The sequence below is a fragment of the Microcaecilia unicolor genome, chromosome 10 (genome assembly GCF_901765095.1).
Source record: "Microcaecilia unicolor chromosome 10, aMicUni1.1, whole genome shotgun sequence".
NCBI classification, from domain to species: domain Eukaryota; kingdom Metazoa; phylum Chordata; class Amphibia; order Gymnophiona; family Siphonopidae; genus Microcaecilia; species Microcaecilia unicolor.
The window spans coordinates 30,167,818-30,194,537 of record NC_044040.1 but is presented as its reverse complement, the minus strand read 5'-3'; the positions used below and the strand labels follow the sequence as shown (position 1 = coordinate 30,194,537).

The window sequence follows — 26,720 nt, the reverse complement described above, 5'->3', positions numbered from 1 at the left end:
TAAGTTCGTGATTTAAGTTGGGTCCTTTGGATATGCTTGTTTGAAGAGGTAAGTTTTCAGCAATTAATAAATTTCAAAAAGATATACGCCGGTACTGCTCAGAGCCTAGGAAATAAAAAGACTTCTTCTATTTGTTTGCACTATAGATAATATGAACCTTTAATTAAACATTTCTTTTTTTTCCCCAGAAATTTTATTAAATTTTCATACAGAAACAAAAATGCTAATTACAATGTAGTATAGAAAGTACAAAATACATGTACATATTGTGCAGAGGAAAGAATATACTAATTCAGTGTGTGTGAATTGACTATGTCTTCTTGTTTTTTAGTGCATGGGAGAGAATCTTCTTTATTGTGTTTCTGTAGATATATGAGAGTGATCAAAATGCTCTAATTAAAAATTTCTAAATTAACACTTTCCTCCCTGCTGTTCCACTGACGCGTCTTTTCTTTGCACACTTTGGGAAGGATTCAAGTACTTGATTTTCTAAACATGAAAGAAGATGAGGACGCATAAGTATGTTGTTATACAGGGCAAGGGGATTTCCATTCGCTTCTAAAAATTCAATTGCATTCGCAATTGCATACAGGCCGCAGTCCCAAACATTGGGTAGATAGTCGACTGGTAAAATGAAAACTTCCAGTCTGCCATTCTTCCTTCTGTTCCAGTACCTTTGGAGTAGCTGATTTTGCGCTGATGCAGAAAGTTTGGTGAGAAGCAGGCTGTCAGCTACCTCCACTCTAGAGTTCGTAGTGGAGGATGTAAACCAGTGCTGCATATCATCATCATTATTAACTCAGAGCAAAGGTAAACAACCAACCATGAACCTTTTCTAATTCCACTATATCTTTTTTGAGATACAGTGACCAGAACTGAATGCAATACTCAAGGTAAGGTCACACCATGGAGCAATACAGAGGCATTATAGTATTTTCTGTCTTATTTACCATCCCTCTGTATTCTCTTAACTCACTCGCCAGGCCTCCTGTCCATTTGACATTTATTCTTTTCTCCATGCTCACCATCATCTTCCATCTCTGCGTCCCTCTCTTTCCCCATGTTCAGTATCTCCCTGCTCTGTTTCCTATACTTCCCTGTGTCTATATCTCCGCATCTATCATCTCCACTCTATGTCCCTATCCACTCACCCTGTGTCCAGCATCACTCCTCTGTTTCCCTATGCCTCCCCCCCCGTCCAGCTGTGTTCCTATTCTCCCCCATGTCTAGCATTTTCTCTGTCAATATACCCCCTCCCATGTCCAGCATTGCTCTTCTGGGCCATACAGCATCCCCACTTTGTGTCCCTGTCCTATGCTCCCCTCCATGCCCATCATTTCCCCTTTTTTCTGTATACCTCCCTCTGTACAGCTTCTCTTCTCTCTTCCTCCCCCACAACCAGTGTGTCTTTCCTCTCTGACCCCATCCCATCCAACTTCTCTCCCTCCCCCCCACAGCATGACTCACCTGCCCTCCCTTTCTCTCATCCTCTGTTATTTGACTCCCTCTTCCTTCATCCCCTTTGTTTGTCATCTCCTTTTGATGCACCTTTTGATGCAACTTCCTGTTTTCACAAAACAGGAAGTTGTATCAGAAGGCAGGACCCAGCAGAGGGAAGGCCCCAAAGCAGACCTGTGGGAATTGCTGTTGGGTGGCTCAATAAGGTAGAGGTACCACAGAAATTAGGGGGGAGGGAGGAAGCCACAGAGATGCTGGATCCGCAGAATGGGTTATCGCAGTTTTAAAAAAAAATTTAACGCAGGACCAAGGCTTTTTACTGGTCCTGCGTGGCAGTAAAAGGTTTTCCTCCCGCAACTGCGGTAAATGCTCCAAAATTGTTTCTTTTATCGTGGATTTACCATGGTTCCCCATCCCTGTGTCATTCTCTACTGCTCTAGCTCCCACCACCTATAGCCTCATTTCCTGCCAGAACCAAATCATCTTTTTGAAGAGGTGGGGGCTTTCACTCCCTGTCACCACCCGTTGTTCTGCTGAGCTGTGAGTGTTGTATCAGTTCAACAAATGCATGCAGACAACAGCAGGTATTCATTTTTAACAAATATGTACAGATGAGATAGGAGGTAATATCCTATTATAGGCTGGTAACTGGTTTTAAGCTTAACCAAACTATATTCAAATGTTCTGAATATGCACTTACATTTATTTTGGGTAAAATTAAAACTTACCTGGTTCCAGCTATAAAACAAACAGAGGAGTACATTGTTTTTCTAAATTGAGCTACTATTACTATTGTTAATGACAACAAATTTAGATCAGACATCTATTATTGCAAACAATATTAATATTATACACAATAAAAACTTTATAGTCTCTAAAATGGTATCAAACAGTGTGTCAAAAGTTAGATAGTTAAATATTTCCATTTAGCATTCATGCCATTTACTTGCTGGATGCAATTTTAAATATTAGTGTGCTCTATAAATAAATTAAATTGGCTTGCAGCCAATAACTAAAGAAAATGAATTGTGTATCACCATTAAAATGTGCTTAATTTATAGCAGTGTTGCATACAACTTAATCTTGAAATTTAAAATGAATCTAAAATTCCCACAAAGACAAAATGGAATCATTTATCAACATAAAATACATTGTGAAAACATCAACAAGGTGAATATTTATGTGAAAATGGCTATTACAGATTAGATACATTCAAAGGGACACATACTTCAAACTATTTTCTTGAAGTTTAACTTTCAGCTAGCTCTTCTTTAAGGACATTAAGATGCTGGTATTTAAGTTCTCATTGGAAGGTGATATATAAATGTAAGCTAACATAATAATACATTCAAAGAATAAAACTGTTACTGAAAGTAATTATCACATTAAAAACTGCACTTGTATATTATATATAGATTAAATTAAATTTCAGATCTTGGGAGATATCTTCATTGGACATGTGTGTTTCAAATGGAATTCGCACTTGGAAGATTCCTCATGGGTAGTCTATGCTGTTGACCGCACAGACTTTCTGGTTTTCGTTCAGTTCACAATGAATACAAGTAGGATAAATATCCATAGCATTAACGTTTTTGTAAGCAATATTGCCAAAGGGCTATCTGGTAAGGTTTGCCTCTTTGAGGATAATACCAAAATCTGCAATAGGATAGGCACCCCTGATGGTATGGATAATATGAGGAGGGACCTAGCAAAGCTTCAAAGAATGGTCTAGAATTTGGCAGCTAAGATTTAATGCTAAAAAAAATGCAGAGTCATGCATTTGAGCTGCAAAAATCCAAGGGAGCTGTACAATTTAGGGGCTGAAGCACTTTTGTACATCAAAGAGGAACAGGGCTTGGGTGTGATCACACATGATGATCTTAAGGTGATCAAACAGAAAAGGTGAGGGCAAAAGCTAAAAGAATGCTTGATTGCACAGGGAGAGGAATGGCCAGAAGGAAAAAGGTGGTGATAAAGCCTCTGTATAAATCTTTGGTGAAACCTCATTCATAACGGGATGCACTAAAGACTCGTTAAAGCCCTTTCCTTACCGATTCCACTAGCAAACTGGTAAGGAACGGGCATGCATCAGAGAATAGGAATGCAAATGAGCTGTTCGTTGTAGCTCACTTGCATTCTCTATTCCATCGTTAAACAGTCGGCCAATCGGCCGGTCGAGAATGCGCAGAGCAGCCAAGCATTATGCTGGCTACTCTGCACATGCCAATAAGCCTCCCTGTGCCGCCCGAAGATGCCGCGCTGCTCACCCCCTCCAATGTGGCTTGATCCAGAGGACAGTGCAGTTGAGGACGCCCATCCAAAAAAAAAAACATCCATTTTGGCCGTCATTCCCCCCCTGCAATAATAAAAACCTGGAAGTCCCTGAGCCAATCACAACGTGTTTAGCCGAGCTAAATGCGCTGTGATTGGCTCAGAGACTTCCAGGTCTCTCAGCTGAGTGAAACACTGCCAAAAAAGACGTTTTTATTATTGCAGGGTGGGAATGACGGCCAAAATGGACGTCCATCCAAAAAAAACATCCATTTTGGCTGTCATTCTCCCCTGCAATAATAAAAACGTTTTTTTTTTGGCAGTGCTTCACTCAGCTGAGACCTGGAAGTCCCTGAGCCAATCACAACGTGTTTAGCCGCGCTAAACGCGCTGTGATTGGCTCAGAGACTTCCAGGTCTCTCAGCTGAGTGAAGCACTGCCAAAAAAAAAACGTTTTTATTATTGCAGGGTTTCTACACAATTTGCTCATCTGCATTCCGTTTTCGTTAGCTGCTACCGTCATCGGAAAAAAGTCTTTAGTGCATGCCAGGGTTTACTACTTGCTCGTTAAGTTTAGTGCATCTGGCCCTCAGAGTGCTGTATACAATTCTGGAAACCGTACCTACAAAAGATATAAACAGGATGGAGCTGGTCCAGAGGGTGGCCTTTGTCATAAAGTGTATAGGGACAGGCTTAAAGATTTCAATATATATACATACTTTGCAAGTAAGTGGGTGAGGGGAGATATGATTGAAACAATTAAATACCTCTGTGGCATAAATGTACAGGAGGCGAGACTCTTTTGGATTGAAAGGAAACTGTGGAAAACATTACTCTGATAAAGTGAGGTGAAGAATAAATCCATAAACAAAAAGGTAACCGTCTGCCTGGTTTAAAACAAGTCACAGACAAGCTGAAGGCTGCGGCAGAAACTCAATAAGCAGTCAAAGCTAAAGGTGCAAAAAAAAAAAAAAAAAAAATCTAATTTGGAACCAAAATAAGATCTGACAGAAATCAATGTGATAAAGAACAATTCCAGGCAGAATTCCACCAGCTAACAGAAAGAAACTCAACAAACCAAAAGTTTAATTGCTTAGCCAATTGGTTTCATTAGGCATTCATGGATTGGCCCAATGGCCCAGCAACAGTTATGCCCATTGGATAAAGACCACGGTTAGGTTCCTACACCTTACTCTGCAATGGAAGGGTCATGGATCTTGGCCCTGGTTCAAGTTAAGCTAAAAGTCCAAAAGCAGCAGAAGGAAATTGCTAGATAAAAAAAAAACCCAAAACAAAGCAAAGCAAGAGAAATTGTTTCAAAAAGGTTATTAAAGTGAGGGATATTTAGAATGAGTGGCTCCTGCCCTGTTAAATCTCAGTGAATAGAGTATCCTCTGTTTTTCAGCAGCGCTTAACACAGTGCTGCTGAAAATGTGGTGTGGCCACCGCAGCACCCACTAGTTACTGCTGGGGTGGTCCAGAGCAGAGTTGAGGAGGAGCTAGGAGCTATGTGGGCACATAGCTAACCAGGCATTTTGGATTGCACAGAAGCAGGGGCGTAGCCAGACAACAGATTTTGGGTGGGCCTAGGCAAGACGTGGGTGGGCACCAAATGTTCTCTCTCTATCCCCCCATCACCACCACTAAAAAAATATCTCAGCTGGCAGGAAAATGCTTCTTTCCACCTTGGCAGTCTGCAGCAGGCATGTGCTGAAAACTGAGCATGCGCAGGTGTCGGTATCTTGGAGAGTAGCGTTTTCATTACCATTGGGGGGGGAGGAGTCTTCAGCTGGCAGAGCTTGGGATCTCCACCAGCTACTGCTAAACGTAAGCTACTGTTGGGTGGGCCTGAGCCCTAAGTGGGTGGGCCCTGGACCACCCAGGCCCACCTGTGGCTATGCCACTGAACAGAATGCAGTCCTAACTTTGTCTGGTTAGCTATATGGCTACAGCACTGAATATTATCTACATCTGTATAACTTCCAGGTGCCAACAAAGACCTAGATATTCCATGCTGGCACCTGGCTAGGGCCTGGCACTGAATATCTGGGTCTAAAATGTCCTGCAGCTGTCTGAGGTTAAAGAAATGCTGACCACCACTGGCTTAATACTGACCTGTAAACATTTCTAGTTTAAAAAAATAAATGTTTGTAAAATGCCATCTTTTGTTCAGTATGTCCTGACCTAAAGGGAGTCCCCCAGTCAGTCCAATGAAAGAGATTAGGGGAACTCTCATAAATGCGTGAGGGCAGCCTCAGTTCCTACATAAAAGAAAAGAGAAATAGGGGAGAACAGCACAACCAGTGCTTAAAGTTGTTTTTTTTTTTTTTCTTGAAAAGTAAATAAGAGCAATTTAAAAAGGTAAATCAATGGTAGTAAGTTGCTCAGTTCAAAAGGTGTGGAGTTTGAGTCCTTGGTCTTCAACTCCTCTGGTATTCTTCTCTTCTTATCATCCTGTTGGGGTCACTCATCCCTTCTCTCAGTTCAAATTTCTGCAACACAGTTGACAAAATCCTCATCTTCACTATCATAACATAACATAGTAACATTTTTATATTCTTAAGCATCTAGATTTTTGAATCATAAGAATAAGGATGCATATTTTGGGGGCACTGGCTGTGTGCATTATTAAAGATCGGATTTGAACCACACACTGGCAGTTTTACTTGTGCTAATAAATATTTTTTAGATTGTCATCATGTTTTAATGCTATTTCTGTTGCCTCTTAGAGAAAGATTTCATATTTATGCACAGTGCCAGTTCAACAGGACTAGGTAAATCTCCCTGAGCAGGAATGAGAAAACCACTACCATGCAAACTGTCTTCCAAAGATGGCTGATAGCAAAAGCCAGATCTTGAACTGCTGAGATTTTGGTGATCATTAAGGCAGAAATATATGCTGAGGGGGCTGCATATGTACCTGTGCTCAAGGAACCACTTCCAATCTTGTCACCATGGTGCCCAGGAGCTGAAGATTGCTGCTGAGCATTTTAAAAAAAAAAAACCAACCAACGCAAAACATGGACTGTTGGGTCTGTAGTTTGATTACTATCTCCTGAGTCAGAAAGACTATACTTCATTGGTGAAGAATCAAACTCCTATGTACTTGAGACACAGACAGAACAAGGTGAATCTTTGCATAATTTACAATCCAGTGATGGTCTTCTAACAGATGAATCACCCTAGTCATGGCCAAATGGGATTCTACCAACAAGTCGGTTAAAATCAATCAATTGTCTAAGTAAAGATGAACCCTTATCCCTTCCCTATGAAAGAAGGCTGCTACAACCACCATAACCTTTAAGAAGGTCATTTGGGCTTTTATGACCCCCAAACGGAAGCGCTCTGAACTGAAAGCACCAGCCTGGGCCTCAGAACCACAGGAAATAACTGCCCATCCCATCCCTAATCACGATGTACAAGTATGCCTCTGACAGATCCAGAGGTTAGAAACTCCCCTGGCAGTACTAAACATATCACAGAGCACAAGGTTTCCATGCAAAAATGGAGTATCTGGAGGGAAATACTGACTTTCCTTAAAAGTCCAAGACACAGCAGAAGGTTTCCCCTTTTTGTGGAACCACAAAATAGATGGACAAGTGCCCCCCTCCCTGTTGTTTGAAGGGAACTGGTTAGATAGCTCCTAAATGGAGGGGCCACTGAAGTGTCTCACTTGTAGCCTTCTTTCTTTAGGTGTTGGAAAATAGTTCCAATGTATACCTTTGCTGAACCTTGAGATCTTAGATGTGTACCCAGTTTCAGTGGAACAAGTGGAGCTAACCCCCCTTCTGCATTCCCATTCCTCATTATGACCCCTTGGGGGAAACAAAAGAGAAGGGCTAAAAAAGGCACAGGCGGATGCCTGCAGAAACCCCAATTTAGTAGAAAACTAGAATGGCCCTACCATGAATTCTGAGGCCCAAGGTGCATTCAAACTGAGCAATAGAGTAGCATGTGAGGGAATGAGTGGTATAGCAGCAGGTGTCCCTAGGAACACTCCATCACTGAGGCTGCAGATTGGCCACTTTGCGGCTGGTGGCGCTAGCTAGACCTGCCATGTCGGAGATTAAAGCAGAGCCAATATAAGCAAAGGGATGTTACGCTCTCTGGCTAGGAGGGCGGGCTCCACAGTCAGCAGCAAGTAAAAACTCTCTAGCAGAACAGAACAGGGAGATCCTGGGAGGAGAGAAGCTGCCCTGCAGTGTAGGTCTCCCATGTTTATGTATAAGTTACCAGAACCTGGCTAAGGTAGGCAAATCTTTAACTTTAGCTTTACAAGAATCCTGTTCTTGAAGTCTGGCTGGAGTCAGACCTGCATTTGTGCGATCCTGCAAGTAGCTGTATGTACTGTGGGTTTGAGGTCTGTCAGCTACAGGCCTGTGCAAAGTTGGCCTCTGAACTAAAGAGGTAACAGGGTTCAGCATTTGTTTAATAAAGAGGTTTTATTTCACTTTTTATTCTTGTCTGGCTGTATTTTATGACGGTCTCCTGTTCCAACCCCGCTCACACTATCATATAGCACAGTGATGGGCAACCTTTTGAGCTTGGTATGTCAAAATTCGCCAAAACACCGAGCATAACTCGGGTGGTGTGTCACTTCGAGAAAAAAAAACCATAATTTCGCGATATTTATAGTTTAAATAACAAAAATGTATAATTGTAATATATAACTGTATTTAATAAACCAAAACCTATTTATTTAACTTACCTGCTTAGTGACTTCTTTGTTCATCTGTCAGTCGGTTTCTTTTGTTGGTCTTGATATTATTTAACTTGTGTGGGGTGCCGTGAACTAAGATAAGTGAGGGGGAGGGGGAATTCTTTAACTAATCTGCCTATTAGTGACTTTTTTGTTGCTGAATTTCATTGGCTAAATCTTCAATTGAAGGTTGGTATTTTGTACACTTCAAGCCCAAGCAAGCACTACTAACTTCATCTTTCAATCTGTTTCTTTTGTTGGTTTTGATATTATTTAACGCTGAGAATAAGGTTTCACAAAACTACGTAGAGGGAAAAATTGTGAGTAAAGCCATTGCTATATTTTTCAGGGTGCTAAAAGTGTCTGGTAATCGAATCCAGGCACTCCAAATTTCCTGGTAACTCAGATATTCTCTTAATAATTGCATCTTTATTCTGCATATCGTAAAATAGAACTGGTGCACATCTTAGGAGAGTTTCTTTAATAAATTCTCCCTCACTGAGTGCTTTTCCATGCTAAGCTATGGAGTGAGCAATGCTCAAACTTGCAGATGTTAAATTTGTAGAACCTTTTACAAATTTAAGGATGGACTTAGATTGGCTCTTATAAAAGTGTAGCTGCCTGGAAATGTATTCCTTCCTTTCATCCTCACTTTTTTTCAAGAGCTGGGAATGATTAGTTTCAAAATGTCTATTTATATTCCACGTTCTGCTTACTACCGTTTCAGTACATAGAACGCAAAATGATCTGCCATTTTTTTCTATAATGCCATACATCTCGGTCCATGTCTCTTGAAAGGGTCGGCTACTGCTACTACCACTTCCTTTACTTAACCTTGGTTTTTTATTTTTTGGGTTCTCCATCAGGGGGGCAGTGACAGAAGATAGAATTATAGATAGCCTGTTAGCCCTGCAGGCAATTAGGGGTTAACTAGCCTAACTGACCACCTTATGTAAATTAAGATGGCTGCCGCTATTTCTAATGGCGGGAAACGGCACCCATAGCACATGCCCTCGCCTCTCCCAGCCTCCCCCTCACCTATCTCAGCAATGATGGTCAATTAGAAGGTAAAATTATGTATCATACCTGATAATTTTCTTTCCATTAATCATAGCTGATCAATCCATAGACTGGTGGGTTGTGTCCATCTACCAGCAGGTGGAGATAGAGAGCAATCCTTTTGCCTCCCTATATGTGGTCATGTGCTGCCGGAAACTCCTCAGTATGTCGATATCCAAGCTCCATCCGCAGGACTCAGCACTTAGAGAATTACACCCACAAAGGGACACTCTGCCCAGCTCACCACCGCCGAAATGGGGGAGGGGAATTAACCCAGCTCATCCCCACACAAGTGGGGGAGGGGAATCCGTCCAGCTCATCCCCGCGGAGCGGGGGAGGGACACCACACCCGCCGATGCGGGGGGATCTGGCTTATCCTGCAACCGCAACCGCGGGAGGAGCTGACTGACCCTAACACCGCCGAAGCGGGAGGGGTACAAAGCTGCCCTACAGCCGCATGAAGCGGGAGGGAGTGCCGGCAGAATTTAAATCTCAATCCAGCCCCGTAAAACGGAGGGGAGAGGAATGCAGCAGCTCACTGTAACACAAACTCGTCTCAACTCTTGAAGAATCCAAGTGAAAGAAGAACTTGAACATGAAGTCCTCCTGAAGTAACTGAAGGCTAAACTTGAACCTAAAATTCAACCAGAATATAAACAGTACAGATATCTGGGAGGGGCTATGGATTGATCAGCTATGATTAATGGAAAGAAAATTATCAGGTATGATACATAATTTTACCTTCCATATCATCAAGCTGATCAATCCATAGACTGGTGGGATGTACCGAAGCAGTACTCACCCAGGGCGGGACATAGAAATCCCTGACCGCAACACTGAAGCTCCAAACCGGGCCTCCGCCCGAGCAGCCACAGTCAAGCGGTAATGCCTGGCAAAGGTATGGGCCTTCCCCGCAGCCACCTAAGCCGCTGCAATGGCTTCCTTGCCCATCTTGCCACTGTAGGCTTAGAAGCCTGCAGACCCTTACGAGGACCTGTAAACAGGACAAACAGATGATCCGATTTCCGGAAATCATTGGTCACTTCCAAGTATCTGATGATGACTCGTCTCACATCCAGAAATTGAGAGCAGAGTATTCCTCTGGGTAGACCTCCCTACGAAAGGAAGGGAGACAGAGCTGCTGAATCACATGGAAGCGAAAAACAATCTTGGGCAGGAAGGAAGGCACTGTGCGAATAGTCACTCCTGCCTCAGTGAACTGCAGAAAAAACTCTCGACATGAGAGTGCCTGGAGCTCGGAAACTCTTCTGGCTGAAGTGATAGCCACCAAAAAGACTGCTTTCAACGTCAGGTCTTTCAGAGATGCCCTCGACAAGGGTTCAAAAGGCGGCTTCTGCAATGCTCTTAGCACCAGGTTGAGATTCCACGCAGGCACCACTGAGTGCAGAGGAGGGCGCAGGTGATTAACTCCCTTGAGAAAGCGCACCACATCTGGCTGCGAAGCCAGGGAAGCACCCTTCAGGCGGCCCCTGAAGCAAGCCATAGCCGCTACCTGAACTTTCAGGTAACTGAGCGACAGGCCTTTGTCCAGACCTTCTTGCAGGAACGCCAACACTGAAGAAATTGGAGCAGTGAAGGGAGAAAGTGAGCCTGCTTCACACCACGCTGCAAAGATACGACAAACCCTGGCGTAAGCAGTAGAAGTAGAGCGCTTCCTCGCTCTCAGCATAGTGGCGATGACCTTGTCTGAGAAGCCCTTCTTTCTCAGACGCTGCCGCTCAATAGCCAGGCCGTAAGACCAAAGGGGGAGGGATCCTCCATCACCACGGGACCCTGATGTAACAGGCCCTGCACCACTGGCAGCCGCAGAGGATCGCCGACTGAGAGCCTGATCAAGTCCACATACCAGGGACGTCTGGGCCAATCCGGACCCACCAGGATTACCCTGCCGGGATGCTTTGCCACCCGGTCTAGCACCCTGCCCAACATGGGCCAGGGCGGGAACACATAGAGAAGCTCTTGTGTCGGCCACTGTTGGAGAAGAGCATCTACTCCCAGGGATCGAGGGTCCCGTCCTCTGCTGAAAAAGCGCGGCACTTGGCAATTGGCCGATGACGCCATCAGATCTAGGCTCGGCTGGCCCCAGCGCTTCGTGATGCCCAAGAACGCCTGAGCAGATAGCTGCCACTCTCCGGGCTCCAAGGTATGGCGACTGAGAAAGTCCGCCTTGACATTCATGACTCCGGCAATGTGGGCCGCTGACAGCTGTTCCAGGTTCGCTTCCGCCCACTGGCATAGATTCATGGCCTCCTTGGCTAGAGGGGCGCTCTTGGTACCTCCCTGGCGGTTGACATAGGCCACAGCCGTGGCATTGTCCGACAGGACCCGTACAGGCTTCAACACCAGTACCGGGATGAACTCCAACAACACCAACCGAATGGCTCTGAGTTCCAGGAGGTTGATAGACCACTTGCCTCTGCAGGAGACCAGAGCCCCTGCGCTGTCCTTCCCAAGCAGTGGGCTCCCAAGCCCATCAAAGAGGCGTCTGTCATGACGACAATCCACTCCGGGGTCACCAGAGGCATTCCTGCAGACAACTTGTCTGTCTGCGTCCACCAGCTCAGCGCCTTGCGCACTGCTGGGTCCAAGGGAAGGCGCACAGCATAATCCTCCGACACCGGAGTCCAGCGCTGCAGCAGAGAGTGTTGTAGTGGTCTCATATGAGCCCTGGCCCAGGGCACTACCTCCATCGTGGCCGTCATAGAGCCCAACAGCTGCACGTAGTCCCAAGCCCGAATAGGAGAGGCTACTAGGAACTAGTCCACCTGAGCCTGAAACTTGACAATCCGATTGTCTGGCAGGAACACTCTGCCCACTTGGGTGTCGAATCGAACTCCCAGATACTCCAGGGACTGAGTCGGGCGCAGCTGGCTTTACTCCCAGTTGATGATCCACCCCAGGGAGCTCAAAAGAGCAACCACCCGGTTCACAGCTTTGCCGCACTCTGCATAAGAGGGGGCTTGGATCAACCAGTCGTCCAGATAAGGATGGACTTGAACTCCTTCCTTCCTCAGGAAGGCCGCGATGACCACCATTACTTTGGAGAAGGTCCGCGGAGCAGTAGCCAACCCGAACGGGAGGGCTCTGAACTGGAAGTGTCGGCCCAGGACTGCAAAACGCAGAAAGCGTTGATGAGGAGGCCAGATGGGAATATGCAAGTACGCTTCCTTGATGTCCAAGGATGCCAGGAACTCTCCTGCCTTCACTGCCGCTATAACAGAGCGGAGAGTCTCCATGCGAAAGTGCCGCACTTTCAAGGCCCGATTGACCCCTTTGAGGTCGAGGATAGACCGGACAGAACCTCCTTTCTTTGGTACCACAAAGTAAATGGAGTAACGTCCCTTGCCAAGCTGATTTTCTGGCACCGGAACGACCGCGCCCAGGCGGATCAGATTGTCCAAAGTCTGCTACACTACCACAGCTTTGACCGGAGACTTGCAGGGAGAGAGTACAAACCCATCTTTTAAGGGTCGGCAGAACTCTAGCTTGTAGCCGTCTCTGATGACTTCCAGCACCCAAGCGTCTGAAGTTATTGTGGTCCACTCGCCCAGAAACGAGGACAGCCGTCCTCCAATCTGCACTGGGGCGTGGACCAAGGCCCCGTCATTGGGTACGAGACCCTGGGGGAGGACCGGAGGGAGCACCTCCGGGACGGCGGTCTCTGCGAAAGGAATGCTGCTTGGGGGAGAAGTTCCTCTTGAAGGAAGAGGGGGCAGAGGAGCCCGACCTGCCCGGGCGGTACCGACGGGCTTCCTGAAACCGTCCTCTGGAGGTACCAGGGCGAGTACTAGCCCGAACCCTGACCTCTGGTAACTTCTTGCCCTTAGACGTGCCAAGATCGGTCACGATTTTGTCCAGCTCGACCCCAAAGAGCAGCTTGCCTTTAAAAGGCAATCTAGCCAGGCGGGATTTAGAGGCGTGGTCAGCAGACCAATGTTTCAGCCAAAGCCACCGCCGCGCAGAGATTGTCTGAGCCATGCCTTTCGCTGAGGCCCTCAAGACATCATACAGCAAGTCTGCCAAATAGGCTAAGCCCGATTCCAGGGCCGGCCAATCAGCCCTCAAGGAAAGATCCGAGGGGAAAGCCCGCTGCACCATAGTCAGGCACGCCCTGGCCACATAGGAGCCGCAAATTGAGGCCTGCAAACTTAAAGCCGCTGCCTCAAAGGACAACCTTAAGGCCGCCTCCAATCTTCTGTCTTGGGCGTCCTTTAGGGCCGTGCCACCTTCCACCGGCAACGCCTTTTTCTTAGTCACCGCAGTGATTAAAGAATCCACGGTAGGCCACAGAAAGGCCTCACGTTCACCTTCAGGCAAAGGATAGAGGCGGGACATAGCCCTAGCCACTTTGAGTCTCGCTTCCGGGACATCCCATTGAGCCGAAATCAAGGTGTGCATGGCATCATGCACGTGGAAGGTTCTAGGCGGGCGCTTCGTCCCCAGCATAATGGCGGAGCCAACAGGGGCTGAGGGAGAGACGTCCTCCGGAGAGGAAATCTTCAAAATGCTCATGGCCTGCAATAACAGGTTGGGCAAATCCTCTGAGCGAAAGATCCGCGCTGCAGAGGGGTCATCCGCTCCATCCGAGCGGGGATCCGTCTCCTCCAAGGAATCCCCAAAGAACCGTTGGGAGAACTCAGATATGTTGCCCTCATCTACATCGGAGGAGACAAAGTCCTCCAAGGCCTGGGAATCAACCCGAGGGCGTTTACCTCCGGGGGCCTCAACCTCTTTACCAGACGAGGAAGCAGGGGTAGCATTTTGCATAAGGAAGGCCTGATGCAGCAGCAAAATAAACTCGGGGGAGAAACCCCCCAGACTATGCACTTCCGCAGCCTGGGCCACAGCCCTAGACGCACCCTCAACCGGCGCTCGCAAGAGCGGGGGAGAGACATGCTGCGCATCCAAGATGGCGTCCGGCGCGACACTCCGCGAAGGAGCCGCGCGGGAAGAACGGCGCTTAACTTTAGCTGCTTTTTTGCCGTCGCCCAAATCAAGGGTGTTCATGGCAATAGCGTCTCCCACCTCAAGGGCGGCCCAAGAAGAAGCCGTCCGAGCAGCGTGGCCGGCCAAGATGGCGGAGGCGAGCAGCGGGGGATGGGCGTTTATGGCGGGAAAAACCGCCACACTGGAGGAAGAACCGGGACACTCATCGGTCTCCAAACTGCCACCCAACAAGGGCGAATCAGGCTTTAAGACCCCCGCATCCCCTCTAGAAGCGCACACGCGATCCGGGGAGCGATTCTTTGCGCCCTCGCCCTCCGACGCCATAGGCCACGTGGAGATCAATCGGGGAACCCCCTGCCCGCTACAAAAAGGTAAAAATTACCTGCTTTCCGCTCCGAGCTGTAACGAACTGATGTCCCAGTGAGTAGCTGCAATAAACGTTTAAATAAACGTCGAAATAAACGCCTTTAAGGACGTCCAAAAAAATTTTTTTTTTTTTTTTTTTTAAACGGAGCCAGCAGGAGGGGGGAGAAAAGGAGGGACCTGGCGCCACCAGGTTTGCACTTGCTCAAGAAGAGCCCTCAACCCCAGGCACTCAACAAAACCTAAAAAATTAGGTTTGGAGGCCTAGCCAGAGCTGCTGCTGTGTGTGACCACCACCTGCTGAGATAGAGAACATACTGAGGAGTTTCCGGCAGCACATGACCACATATAGGGAGGCAAAAGGATTGCTCTCTATCTCCACCTGCTGGTAGATGGACACAACCCACCAGTCTATGGATTGATCAGCATGATGAAATGGAAATCCACGACACCCCGGAACAGTAGATTGGATGATGGTTGCTGTGGTTATGTGGTAATGGCGATCACAGGGCCCCCAGAGATGCGTCCCCCACGGCATTCCGCTGCTCTCTGCTCCGCCGGCCGGAAGTGAGGTCAAAGATCCCCTAACGGCCGTGCAGGAGCCGGGGCAGAGGGAGCAGCAGGGAGGGAACAAGCGGAGGACTCGGAGGGAGCCAATAGGAGCGCACACGGCACCCCCCCAGCGGGTAAACATGCACCGGGGGGGGGGGGGGGGGGTGATTTCGCCGGGGGGGGGAGGTCGCGCTGCACCTGGGGGGGGGGGGACGCATCGGCGATCCGCCCCGGGGAACGCCGCTGCTTCTCTGTATGCGGCCACATGCGGCCGCGTGTCACCGAAAATGGCTAAGCGTGTCAGTACTGACACGCGTGTCATAGGTTCGCCATCATGGATATAGCACTAACCTGAAGCTTTTTTTTATACTTCACAATGCAAAAAAAGAAAACACAGGAAAATAAAATTTACTAAGAAAGAAAAATACAAAACAAAACTACAATCAAATTACAAAAAGTCCACGTTAAGGGGGAAAAGGCAATATCTCTTTAACATGACATACCATAATGACTCATAATTGGAACCGTAATTCTCCATCATCTACTTAACAATCAAATTATTTTCTCCCTATGTAGTACAGCCTAATTTATCATGTATTTCATGTTCAATATGTGATACCAATTGCATGTTCTCCCTTTTTTATCTGATTGTTCATTATATCATCCAATTGTATCTGTACTCTGAAATGGCATAAGTCATGACGGAAAATTGTAAGCCACATTGAGCCTGCAAATAGGTGGCAAAATGTGGGATACAAATGCAACAAATAAATAAACAAAAGAAAAAGAGAAAAACAGTAATCACAGTCTTAGATACAAAATCCACAAGAGCAGCAAACAAAATATAAACTCCTAGATACTCAAAACCTAAACTGCTCACCCACTAAGTCCTTGGAGAAATTTTTCCATCTGCAGATAATCCCAATATACAGAATTTTTATACTGAAAAGACAACATAGATAGTGTCAGTATTTGACTACTTAGTGTACTGTAATTATGAGGTGCAATGCATGTTTGATCTATTCTTACTGTACACCGCCTTGAGTGAATTCCTTCAAAAAGGCGGTAAATAAATCCTAATAAATAAATAAATAAATAAAATAAAGGAATTTTAAGAAGTGTGGCACCAAGAGCCAAAGTTCTAGAATTCAAAGCCAAAATGGCTTTCCATCTAAACCGAGTTGACTAAGCAACATCAGGAATGTCAGGTTCTCAGGTTCAGAGCCCGCGGGGCCAAGCTCTGGAGCAAACGTGAGCCCTTGGGCTGCTGCCGAGGAGCGACAGCAGCAGGCAAAACCCACCTACCAACACTGGGCAAGCACACCGGCAGGGACTGCAGGCACTGCCCAGTGAACCGGAACACATGGACTGGAATCCCCCGGACCGGAGGACACAGGATTGGAACACTGGACTGCAATCCCCCGGACTGGAACACACACAATGGACTGGAGCGCACCAGACTGGACACACACCGGACCGGAACACACTGGACTGGAGCACACAGGACTGGTCCGTACAGCTTCACCTGCGCTTGGCCACTACCCCCCCCCCCAAAGGGTTGAGCCCTTGGGTTCGAGTGGCCGGCAGGACTTACCAGATACCGGATGACACAGGGACCAGGACTGGAAACAGAAGAGACAGCAGTGCTCCAAGGAACTGGACTAACTAGGGCACTCCTAGGCCTACACTAACAAAAGGACTTCCTAAGCCCTATACCAACAAGCTAAACACAAAACTAACAAGTTTCCTAAGCACTACTCTAGCAAGCTAGATACAAAACTAACAAGGTGATTCCTAAGCCCTACTCTAGCAAGCTACACACAAGGTGCTTCCAAAACCTAGAGGGAAAAGCAGGGGAACCACAAGGGAAATGCAGGAAAGCTAAACACAACTCAAAGTGCACACTGCACAACCACTAACCTGGACCTTTAGCAAAAGCAAGCAGGGAACCTAGACACAAAGTCAGAAGTGCACACTGCACCACCCTACCTAAAGCCAACGTTGCAAAGGCCTTGAAGGAAAGAACACCACTTCCTTATCAAGGCCCTCCCAGATGATGTCACACTCCCTAGCCCCAGGCAACAGCTCACTGACCCAGAGAGGCCCAACCCACACCAATGCAGTCCCGTGAAGCACTTGAAGCCAGTACACCCAGAAAGGGAGCAGAGCAACTCAGGCAACACCCACAGCTGCAGTGAAGTGAGACAATTAGAGTCATGCTGCTGGAAGCTGCCAGCACAGAGAGAGAGAGAGAGAGAGAGAGAGAGAGAGAGAGAGAGAGAGAGAGAGAGAGAGAGAGAGAGAGAGAGCCAGCTCAGAAAGGACAGACAAAAGAAACAGAAGCCAGCAAAGCTGACCACCAGGAAAAAGGTAAGTTTGAGAGGGGTTATGACCACAATCATAACAAGGAAATTCTAAGGAGTCATTTTACTAAGCTGTGGTAAACACTAGCACAAGCTTACTGCAGATTAAAACGGCTTACTGCGGGACTCACTCAGGCATCCAGCAGTAGAATCTCTGGTGACACAAATACATGAGGAAAATTAACAAAGAAACTTTGCAAAGTATTTTCCGTTTCCATTTAAAACGTGTATTAACTGTGTCTTTAACTGCCGACACAGATACAACCTGCCACCCTGGAATGCCTTACCCAAGGATTGACCCCCCAAACCCCAATCTAAGCAGCTGCACAAGCCAGCTGTGGCACAGGCACACTGGCTGCCCTCCGATCTCTGCACACAAACCTATTCTGCAAGTAGTGCCCTCCCTCCATGAGCAGGGCTATGAGGATCCCCCATATCACCCAGCCCACTGAGGCCCAAAAGTACTCTAGACTTGCATGGCATCCTCTCCACCCCCTTAAAAAGGCCCCACCACACATCTCTCTATAGTGGAGTGGAGGAGTGGCCTAGTGGTTAGGGTGGTGGACTTTGGTCCTGGGGAAGTGAGGAACTGAGTTTGATTCCCACTTCAGGCACAGGCAGCTCCTTGTGACTCTGGGCAAGTCACTTAACCCTCCATTGCCCCATGTAAGCCGCATTGAGCCTGCCATGAGTGGGAAAGCGCAGGGTACAAATGTAAAAAAAATAAAGTAGATACTATTGGAGATTCTACATGGAATGCTGCTACTATTGGAGATTCTACATGGAATGTTGCTAGCAACATTCCATGTAGAAGGCTGCGCAGGCTTCTGTTTCTGTGAGTCTGACGTCCTGCACGTAAGTGCAGGACGTCAGACTCACAGAAGCAGAAGCCTGCGCGGCCACATTGGTGATCTGCAAGGGCCGACTTCTACATGGAATGTTGCTAGTGGAATAGCAACATTCCATGTAGAATCTCAAATAGTAGCAACAGTGGAGGAGTGGCCTAGTGGTTAGGGTGGTGGACTTTGGTCCTGGGGAACTGAGGAACTGAGTTCAATTCCCACTTCAGGCACAGGCAGCTCCTTGTGACTCTGGGCAAGTCACTTAACCCTCCATTGCCCCATGTAAGCCGCATTGAGCCTGCCATGAGTGGGAAAGACAGGGTACAAATGTAACAAAAACAAAAAAAAATTAGCGATGGGCAGTGATTAACAATTTTTAATCGCAATCATGTGATTAAAAATATTTAACAAAGCAATTAAAAAATGTAATCGCTTTTAATCACACCGTGCATTTTGGGCATTTCTCTCGCCCATTCCTATTGGCTCTCTCCTATCAAACACAATCATGTCTCTCTATTTCTCTCATGCCCCCTTCAAGTTTCTCCATGCCCCCTCCCCAGCCTTCACCCAAATTCTCTTATGCTCCCCTCCACAGCCTTCACCCAGATTCTCTCATGTCCCCCTCCCCAATCTTCACCAAGATTCTCTCATGCCCCCCCCACAGATTTTTTAAACATAGACTCCCCCCCCCCCACTTTACCTCAAAAGCTCGAGCTCCGAATTTTCCCTTCTTCCGCGCTTTTTCTGCCCTTGCATGGCTGAGCTCTGAAGTTACGTGAGCCACACTGTGCAGGAAGCTGGGAAAGTCTTGCAGGACTTGAAACCGCGAGATTTCTCCAACTTCCTGCATGGCCGGCTTACTGCTCTTTGCTGAACTGTCGGAGTTTTCACCATTCTATGCCTCAGGCTCTGTGAAGCAACAGGCCCGAGAATACATGACAATAAATACTAATAACTGTGTTTTTTGAACCGCAGGGGTTTGCCCTTGCTACTACTGTTCGGCTCTGTGAAGAAACAGGCTGGGGAATTTCGGTTCTTGTAAATAAATATTTAATTTTTGTATTTTATCCTTTTTGTCCATCTGTATTATTTCCTCCGGCCATGCCCAACCCTCTCTTGGGGTCTCACAAGTTGTGGCACTGGTGGGATTCTGCGATTGTCCTGCTGAAGAACGCTGGATCATTGTAGAGACAATGCAGGAACAGCTGGCATAAGGGATTAGCCCTGCCCTACTTGGGGGGGGGGGGGGCGTTTAACTAGTGCCATTCAGGCAGGTTTTTATTTTGTTTGGAGTGTACTGTGCAGTCTGAATTGCTACAGCAAAAACATGGACTGCTCCAAGCCCTGATTGAAGGGGAACAGCAACAAGAGATCCTGCATCGGCAAAAGCACCAACAATTTATGCAGGCACATCTCAAGCAGCAGCAGGTGCAGCAGCAAGTGTTACAGAAGCTCCTACAGCTACAACAGGACTCTCAGGCCAAAGCAGAGGTTAAGCACCCCACCACTCAGTTTATCAGTAGTCCCTCCAGGTTCCTTGCTGAAGAAAATGGTACCGGAAGATAATCCAGATTACTTCATCACTAACTTTGAAAGGACCGCCCACTTTACTGGTTGGCCGGAAATGTCATGGACGGCATTTATGGAGAACCTATTGATCAGAAGCAGCCAGACGACATTCCAGGATGGAAAATTTTATACTGGGGTGACTGTCCACTGGATTGATAGAATCTTTCGAGAGGAAGTCTGCTTGTCTGGCCTTAAAACTGAAAGGTTCCCACACATTTGATATTCTTGCATCAGTTCTCAAAGATATTCAGTTTGCCATCAGATGAAAAATTGTTAGAAAAACAACAGACAACGATTCCAACTTTGTGAAAGCTTTCTTTGTAATTGGACAGCAAGACAATGATAATGAAGATGAAGATGGAAGTGGTGAATTACACAGCACTACTTCTAATACAGATGATAAAGCACTCTTTGCTATACGGAAGTCAAGTGTTTCAGATAGAGTCCCTTGATTAATACTTTCAGACCAAGTCAGAAGACATCAGTAATACAGCAGCCTGGCTTAATTTGAAGGAACTTATCACACTGAACAATCCATCTTCTGCTAGTACAGCTGTTGAACATCTTTTTAGCTGTGCTTGATTAATGACTCACAAGCACACTTGCATGAGTGACAAGTCATTTTCAAAAATTTAGTTGTACTAAAAGCAAAGTGGATTGAATTGTACAGAAGTAAAGTTATTGGGATTAAAACATTAACAATAGTTGCATTCACTGTAGTTGTGGTACTTTTACTTTCTACTCAAAAAGTATAATAGGCAATTTTTTACTTTCACTTAAGTAAATTTTTTAATGTGTTTTTCACTGTACTTTTACTTTAGTATTAAAATATACATTTATTTTTTACTTTTTCTTAAATACTATGACCTAGTACTTTGAACAACACTGCCCCCACCCGGCTGGCAAACATTTCTAGGGATAGCAGAAGCTGCCAGTACTCTGCAACAAGGGACAAGAGTGGATATAGGATGTATTAAGCGTAAAGTAAAATCAATAATAATAGGTCAGTAAACAGAGGGCTGAGGGTTGGGATCAACTGTCTACTGATAGAAGTAGACAGGTGATTAAAAAATACTCCAACAGCCACTTTCAACTGGAAACCTGTCCCAGCTACCTAATACAATCTGCCCCCCACCGCTTCATAACAGATCTCGCATCCCACTCAAACTTCATGCTTCAGCAGGGTATCTACCCTAAAGAAAAAGGCAACATCCTGCTCACCCCAATACCAAAAGACACCAAGAAAAAAAAAAACAAACGACATTACTAACTACCGCCCAGTAGCATCTATCCCATTAGTAATCAAACTAATGGAATGACTGGTGACCAAACAACTCAATGACTACATAAACAAATTCACTATACTACATGAGTCACAATCAGGATTTTGACCCCTACACAGCACCGAAACAGTACTACTTACTCTCATAACCAAATTCAAGCAGGAAATAGCATTAGGCAAGAGTATTCTCCTCCTCCAATTTGACATGTCAAGTGCGTTCAACATGGTCAACCATAACATACTGCTAAGACTCCTAGAATACTTTGGAATCAGTGGTGGCACTCTCAATTGAATCAAGGGTTTTCTAACCACAAGAACATATCAAGTTAAATCAAAAACAAACATATTGTCACCGTGGAAACCAGGCTGCAGTGTACCGCAAAGATCACCACTATCACCGATCCTTTTCAACCTCATGATGACTCCACTAGCCAAGACCTTATCCACCCAAGGCCTTAACCCATTTATCTACGCTGATGACGTTACATTATACATCCCCTACAAACATGATCTGGCAGAAAATCACCAACGAAATCAAGCTCAGCTTAAACATCATAAACTCCATGGGCAAATGCATTCCAACTAAAACTCAATACAGAAAAAACACACTGTCTCATAATACAATACATACAAACCCACAAACATTAACACCCCAGGATACACCCTCCCTATCTTTTCCCAGTGTGGCATTACTTATATACTTATCTCAGACAGCCTGAAAATTCTTGGAGTAACACTCGACCGTAACCTATCACTAGAGACCCAAGCGAAATCCACCATAAAGAAAATGTTTTTCTCAATGTGGAAACTCAAACGCCTGAAACCATTCTTCCCGAGGGAAATATTTCGTAACCTGATACAGCCAATGGTACTAAGCCATGCAGACTACTGTAATGGAATCTATGCAGGATGCAAGGATCAAATCATAAAGAAACTTCAGACCACCCAAAACACAGCAGCCAGGCTTATATTCGGAAAAACGTGTTTTGACAGCACCAAACCACTCCGAGAAAAACTGCATTGGCTACCAATCAAAGAACATATCACTTTCAAAATCTGCACGACTGTTCATAAAATTATTTACAGCGAGGCACCTGGATACATGACAGACCTCATCGACCTACCAACCAGAAACACCACAAAATCTACACGATCATACCTAAACCTCCACTACCCAAGCAGCAATGGACTCAAATACAAATCCACCTATGCATCCAGCTTTTCCTACTTAAGCGCACAACTGGAACGCACTACCAAAAGCAGTAAAAACTACACTCGACCACCTAAATTTTTGGAAAGCACTAAAGACAGACCCATTCAGAAGAGCATACCCCTCCGACCCAACATAAAATACCGAACACTTGTGACACAATGTAATAACCAAAGACCGTAATGGACATTACCTGGCTCTTCCTCTCTAAGTTCCCCCCAATTGTACCTACCATACATGTACCCCATTCTACCACAATATCACTTTGTATTCATTCATACCATGTATTTGTTCAGACCAGAATCGGCTAACGCCGTTAGCGGTAAAATGTAAGCCACATTGAGCCTGCAAAAGGTGGAAAAATGTGGGATACAAAATGTAACAAATAATAATAATAAAAATCTCTATATATAAAAGGCACCACCAACGTTCTAAATGAAGCCTCTAGCCGGAAGTGTGAAGGGGGAGAGATATCTGGTTTCCCCATGAGTGTCTGCCCCGCCCTCGCTCTCTCTGTAACACAAACAGTGAAGGAAAACACAGCAAAGCACGAAATCAAATCGCTCTCTCTGTAACAGTGAAGGACTCAGAGGGGGGAGGGGAGAGAGGGCAGAAGCCCTCACTATCTCTGTAACACAAACACAGCACAGCAGGAAACTTAACACTGAAGGACTCGACTCCGAGGGGGGAGGGGACAGAGAGCAGAGGGGACAGACAGCACAGGGGAAAGGAGAGAGGGCAGGGACACACACACTCCCACATGCACACAGAAGAAAACCTTGCTAGCCCCCGTTTCATTTGCATCAGAAACGAGGCTTTTTTACTAGTTATTTATTAAAGATTTATTACCACATTTTTTTAATTCACCCAAGGCAGTGTACAGAAGTCAAACATAGGCGATAGAAAATTACAGCAGCAAAAATATGGAAAACAATACAAGGTATGGCATAGTATGCAACATTACAATGCCAAGACAATATGCAATAAAACATTTTAATAGCATAGGGTGTAAGCAAAGAAGAAACATATAGATTGATAAAAAAGTAACAGGAGTTAAAAATAAGGGGACTAATTTAAAGAAAGTTGCACACGAAATATTATCATGAAAGGATGCTTAAATATTATCTCAGCTAGTTTAGGAGTGGATAAGTATATCCTCCTACAGTATGTGCAGCCAGTGTCACTCCTTGTGTGTGTGACTAACAAGTTAGTTACTTCTTCCATTCCATTTATGAAATATGGAGGTTTTTTTTAGCAACTTGTACTTAAAATATCAACTAAAGAGCTTAGAATAGATAAAATCTTAAATATTATACATCAAAATATCACGAGGTAGGTGTTATATATCTTCTACTAAAACAAATGACCTGAACCTAATATATACACTGACACAAAATACATTGTCAAGTTACTATGTTGAATCTGCAAACCAGACAAGCAGAAAATAAGTTACAAAACCCAAATCTTTGAAGAGACAATGGGTTGAATATAATTTTTTTAATCCATATAATCTAGAACCTTTTGCATTTTTCAAATTTCCCTCCAATTTCTAATGGTTTTCAATTTTAATACTGTACTGCATCTTAGGAAGATTAATTTCTTTTTTAAATCTTTATTTTATATACTTTCCCTAAAGCTTCCTTCTGCTTATGGGACAAAGTGTCTGAATTACAAAAATTAAAGCCTTTGCATTATCACTAATTACCACTTAAATGCTTCTTAAGTCTCAGAACTTCATAAAGGCAGGACAGAAGGGAAGAAAATATGAGCTATTGCAATTTTTCTATACTGCCTTTCTCAAGGCAATCCAAAACAGTTCAGGATAAAGCATCATAAAATAGCAGTAAATACAATTTAAAAATAAATATAATCATAACCCCTATCCCAATATCCACGCTCAAATCAGGAAATGAGAAAAAATGGAGGTATTACTTACCACTATAGTATGATGCTGACTAGCTTACAGTTAGAAACGAATGGGTGCATTCAATAGCAATCTTCCTTGCATCCTTGTCATTTTTTTTCAATGTTTCCACAATTTTTATTGATAACACAACAGTAAACTGCAAAATATACAAACTTCCAAAAAAGAAACCACTCAACAGGTCACAAAGGTGCCATACAAGAATAAGGTCTGTCATCAAAACTTTTTTTTTTTTTTTTTAGAAATTTCCACCCCAAATCCAAGCAAGCAAACCAGAACCCTCAAAATCTTAAGACCCCAAACAAGCCCTCCCCTACCCCCCCCCCCCCCCCAAACCAACTGTCTAATAGGAACAGAACACCAAGGGCTCGAACTCTTGTGGCCCAAGCATTAAGCTAAATAAGAGTAAACCCCCACCTTTTTACCATTTGTTTTTTATTACACCGTTTTGTTACCTCTTTCTATTCCATTTAATGCTTCTCAACTAATTTTCAGAAAATCTAGTGCTGGCACTCCTGTAAAAAGTAGCAGAGAGGTGCTTGATCCTCATGAAGTTCTCCTTGTACACTCCAACTAATCAGTATCTTCAAGGAACTAGGAAAATGCTGGTCTCTTTCTCGTTCAGTTCATATATTACTCTCCGACTATGCGAGAGTGTGAACATAAAATTATTGACAATGAAACATAGCAGATGACGGCAGAAAAAGACCTGCACGGTCCATCCAGTCTGCCCAACAAGAATTATAACGATTCTTTTAGTGCTAGCTCCCTAGATTCAAGATAGCCTATCCTGGTGCTAAAACACCGAAGAAACGTGCAAGCATAGGTATTATTTTCTAGCAACATGTAGTCATTTTCAAAACTCAGAGAGTGCAAAGGCGTGTCTTGCCCTAGCACTCAAAATGAAACGAAATCCGTCTTCTTTATGACACCAAAACAACCAGCTCCCATTAAATATAACAGTTGCTGCCCCGAGATTTCACTTGTAAAATATAATTGAACTATGCCGATTTTCCTATTTTTAAAACCACCACCACCCTACATGTGTGGTTAAACATGCCCTTTAGGATAATTCTTTATACTTGTTATAATATAATTGTCATTTATATCCCGTGGATGCAGTGATTTGTGTTACTCACCAGACGTTAGTTGCGTCCAAGCACAGATCTTGTAGACTGTGGCCGTGTTACAGAAGAAAAACAGGACGAAAGAGAATATGCAGGCTATAACCAGCACCATAGAAAGCCCGATGAAGAACGAGGCAGCCTTAAAGGCTCCTGAAGGGATGGTGGAGAAATCAAAGAGGCTTCCTCTACAGGTCAGTTCTCTGGAAAAGCCGTCCCCGATGCAATAGTGAAAGAGTCCGAAATACCCAGCCTGGGGAGTGTCTACCCCGTCCCCTATCCAGTAAGGCTGGATGAAGCACACGACGTTCACAATGGCAAAGCAGACCGTGAAGATCGCCCATAGGACACCTATGGCCCTGGAGTTCCGGACATAATTGGTGTGATAGATCTTTGCAGCTTCCTCGGCGGGTAACATCCCCCCCGGCTGACCCGCAGACATATCAAACACCACTGCTCAGTGCAGAGAGAGAGGGCGACGGCCAAAAGCAAGGGTGGGGGTCAGTCAGAAGAACCCGCATGAGATGGAACCTGAGGGGTGCCAGGGTCTCAGCATCCTCCTGAAGCGGAGGGGCGGCTGCTACGCTCGCTTTCTCTCTCTCCGCCCCGGGGCCGCACACGGAGTCAGCGGGACAGGTAGAAGGAATAGCAACAAGGGGGGGGGAGGGGCTGTCTTCCCTTTACTCCTGTAGGAAGGCTAGTGGTGGTGGCGCGACTCAGCTGTCGCCTGCAACCGGCTTCGCGTGTGGAGCGCGAGACAACATGGGCTTCCTTCCTAGTTCCTTCCTTCCTAGCAGCGCGTGCCCAGGCTGGCGGGCTCACGCCACGCGCCTGCCTCGCGTTCTTCTTCCCACTTTACAACCGTTATCCTGTGCCGCGCTCGGCTCGGCTGACGTGGTGGTGGCACGTGATCGAGTCCTGCTGCGACTCCGGCGAATGAGAGAGACGGCCACCAGGAGTGGACCGGGCCAACCATTAGGCACACTAGGCAGCGGCCTAGGGCAGCGGCTGTACTTAAGGAAAATGATAGATCCCT

At 45.6% G+C, this 26,720-nt stretch overlaps 1 protein-coding gene across 1 annotated transcript in view; it reads right to left on the bottom strand.

Annotated features, from left to right (window-relative positions):
* LHFPL3 (LHFPL tetraspan subfamily member 3) overlaps positions 1 to 26,500 on the bottom strand; it is a 92,767-nt gene extending 66,267 nt beyond the window's left edge. The window contains exon 1 of the mRNA XM_030216429.1: positions 25,700 to 26,500. Coding sequence (XP_030072289.1) covers positions 25,700 to 26,126 — 427 coding nt within the window. The 5' untranslated portion in view covers positions 26,127 to 26,500. The remainder of the gene's footprint in view (positions 1 to 25,699) is intronic.
* Between the last annotated feature and the right edge of the window lie 220 nt (positions 26,501 to 26,720).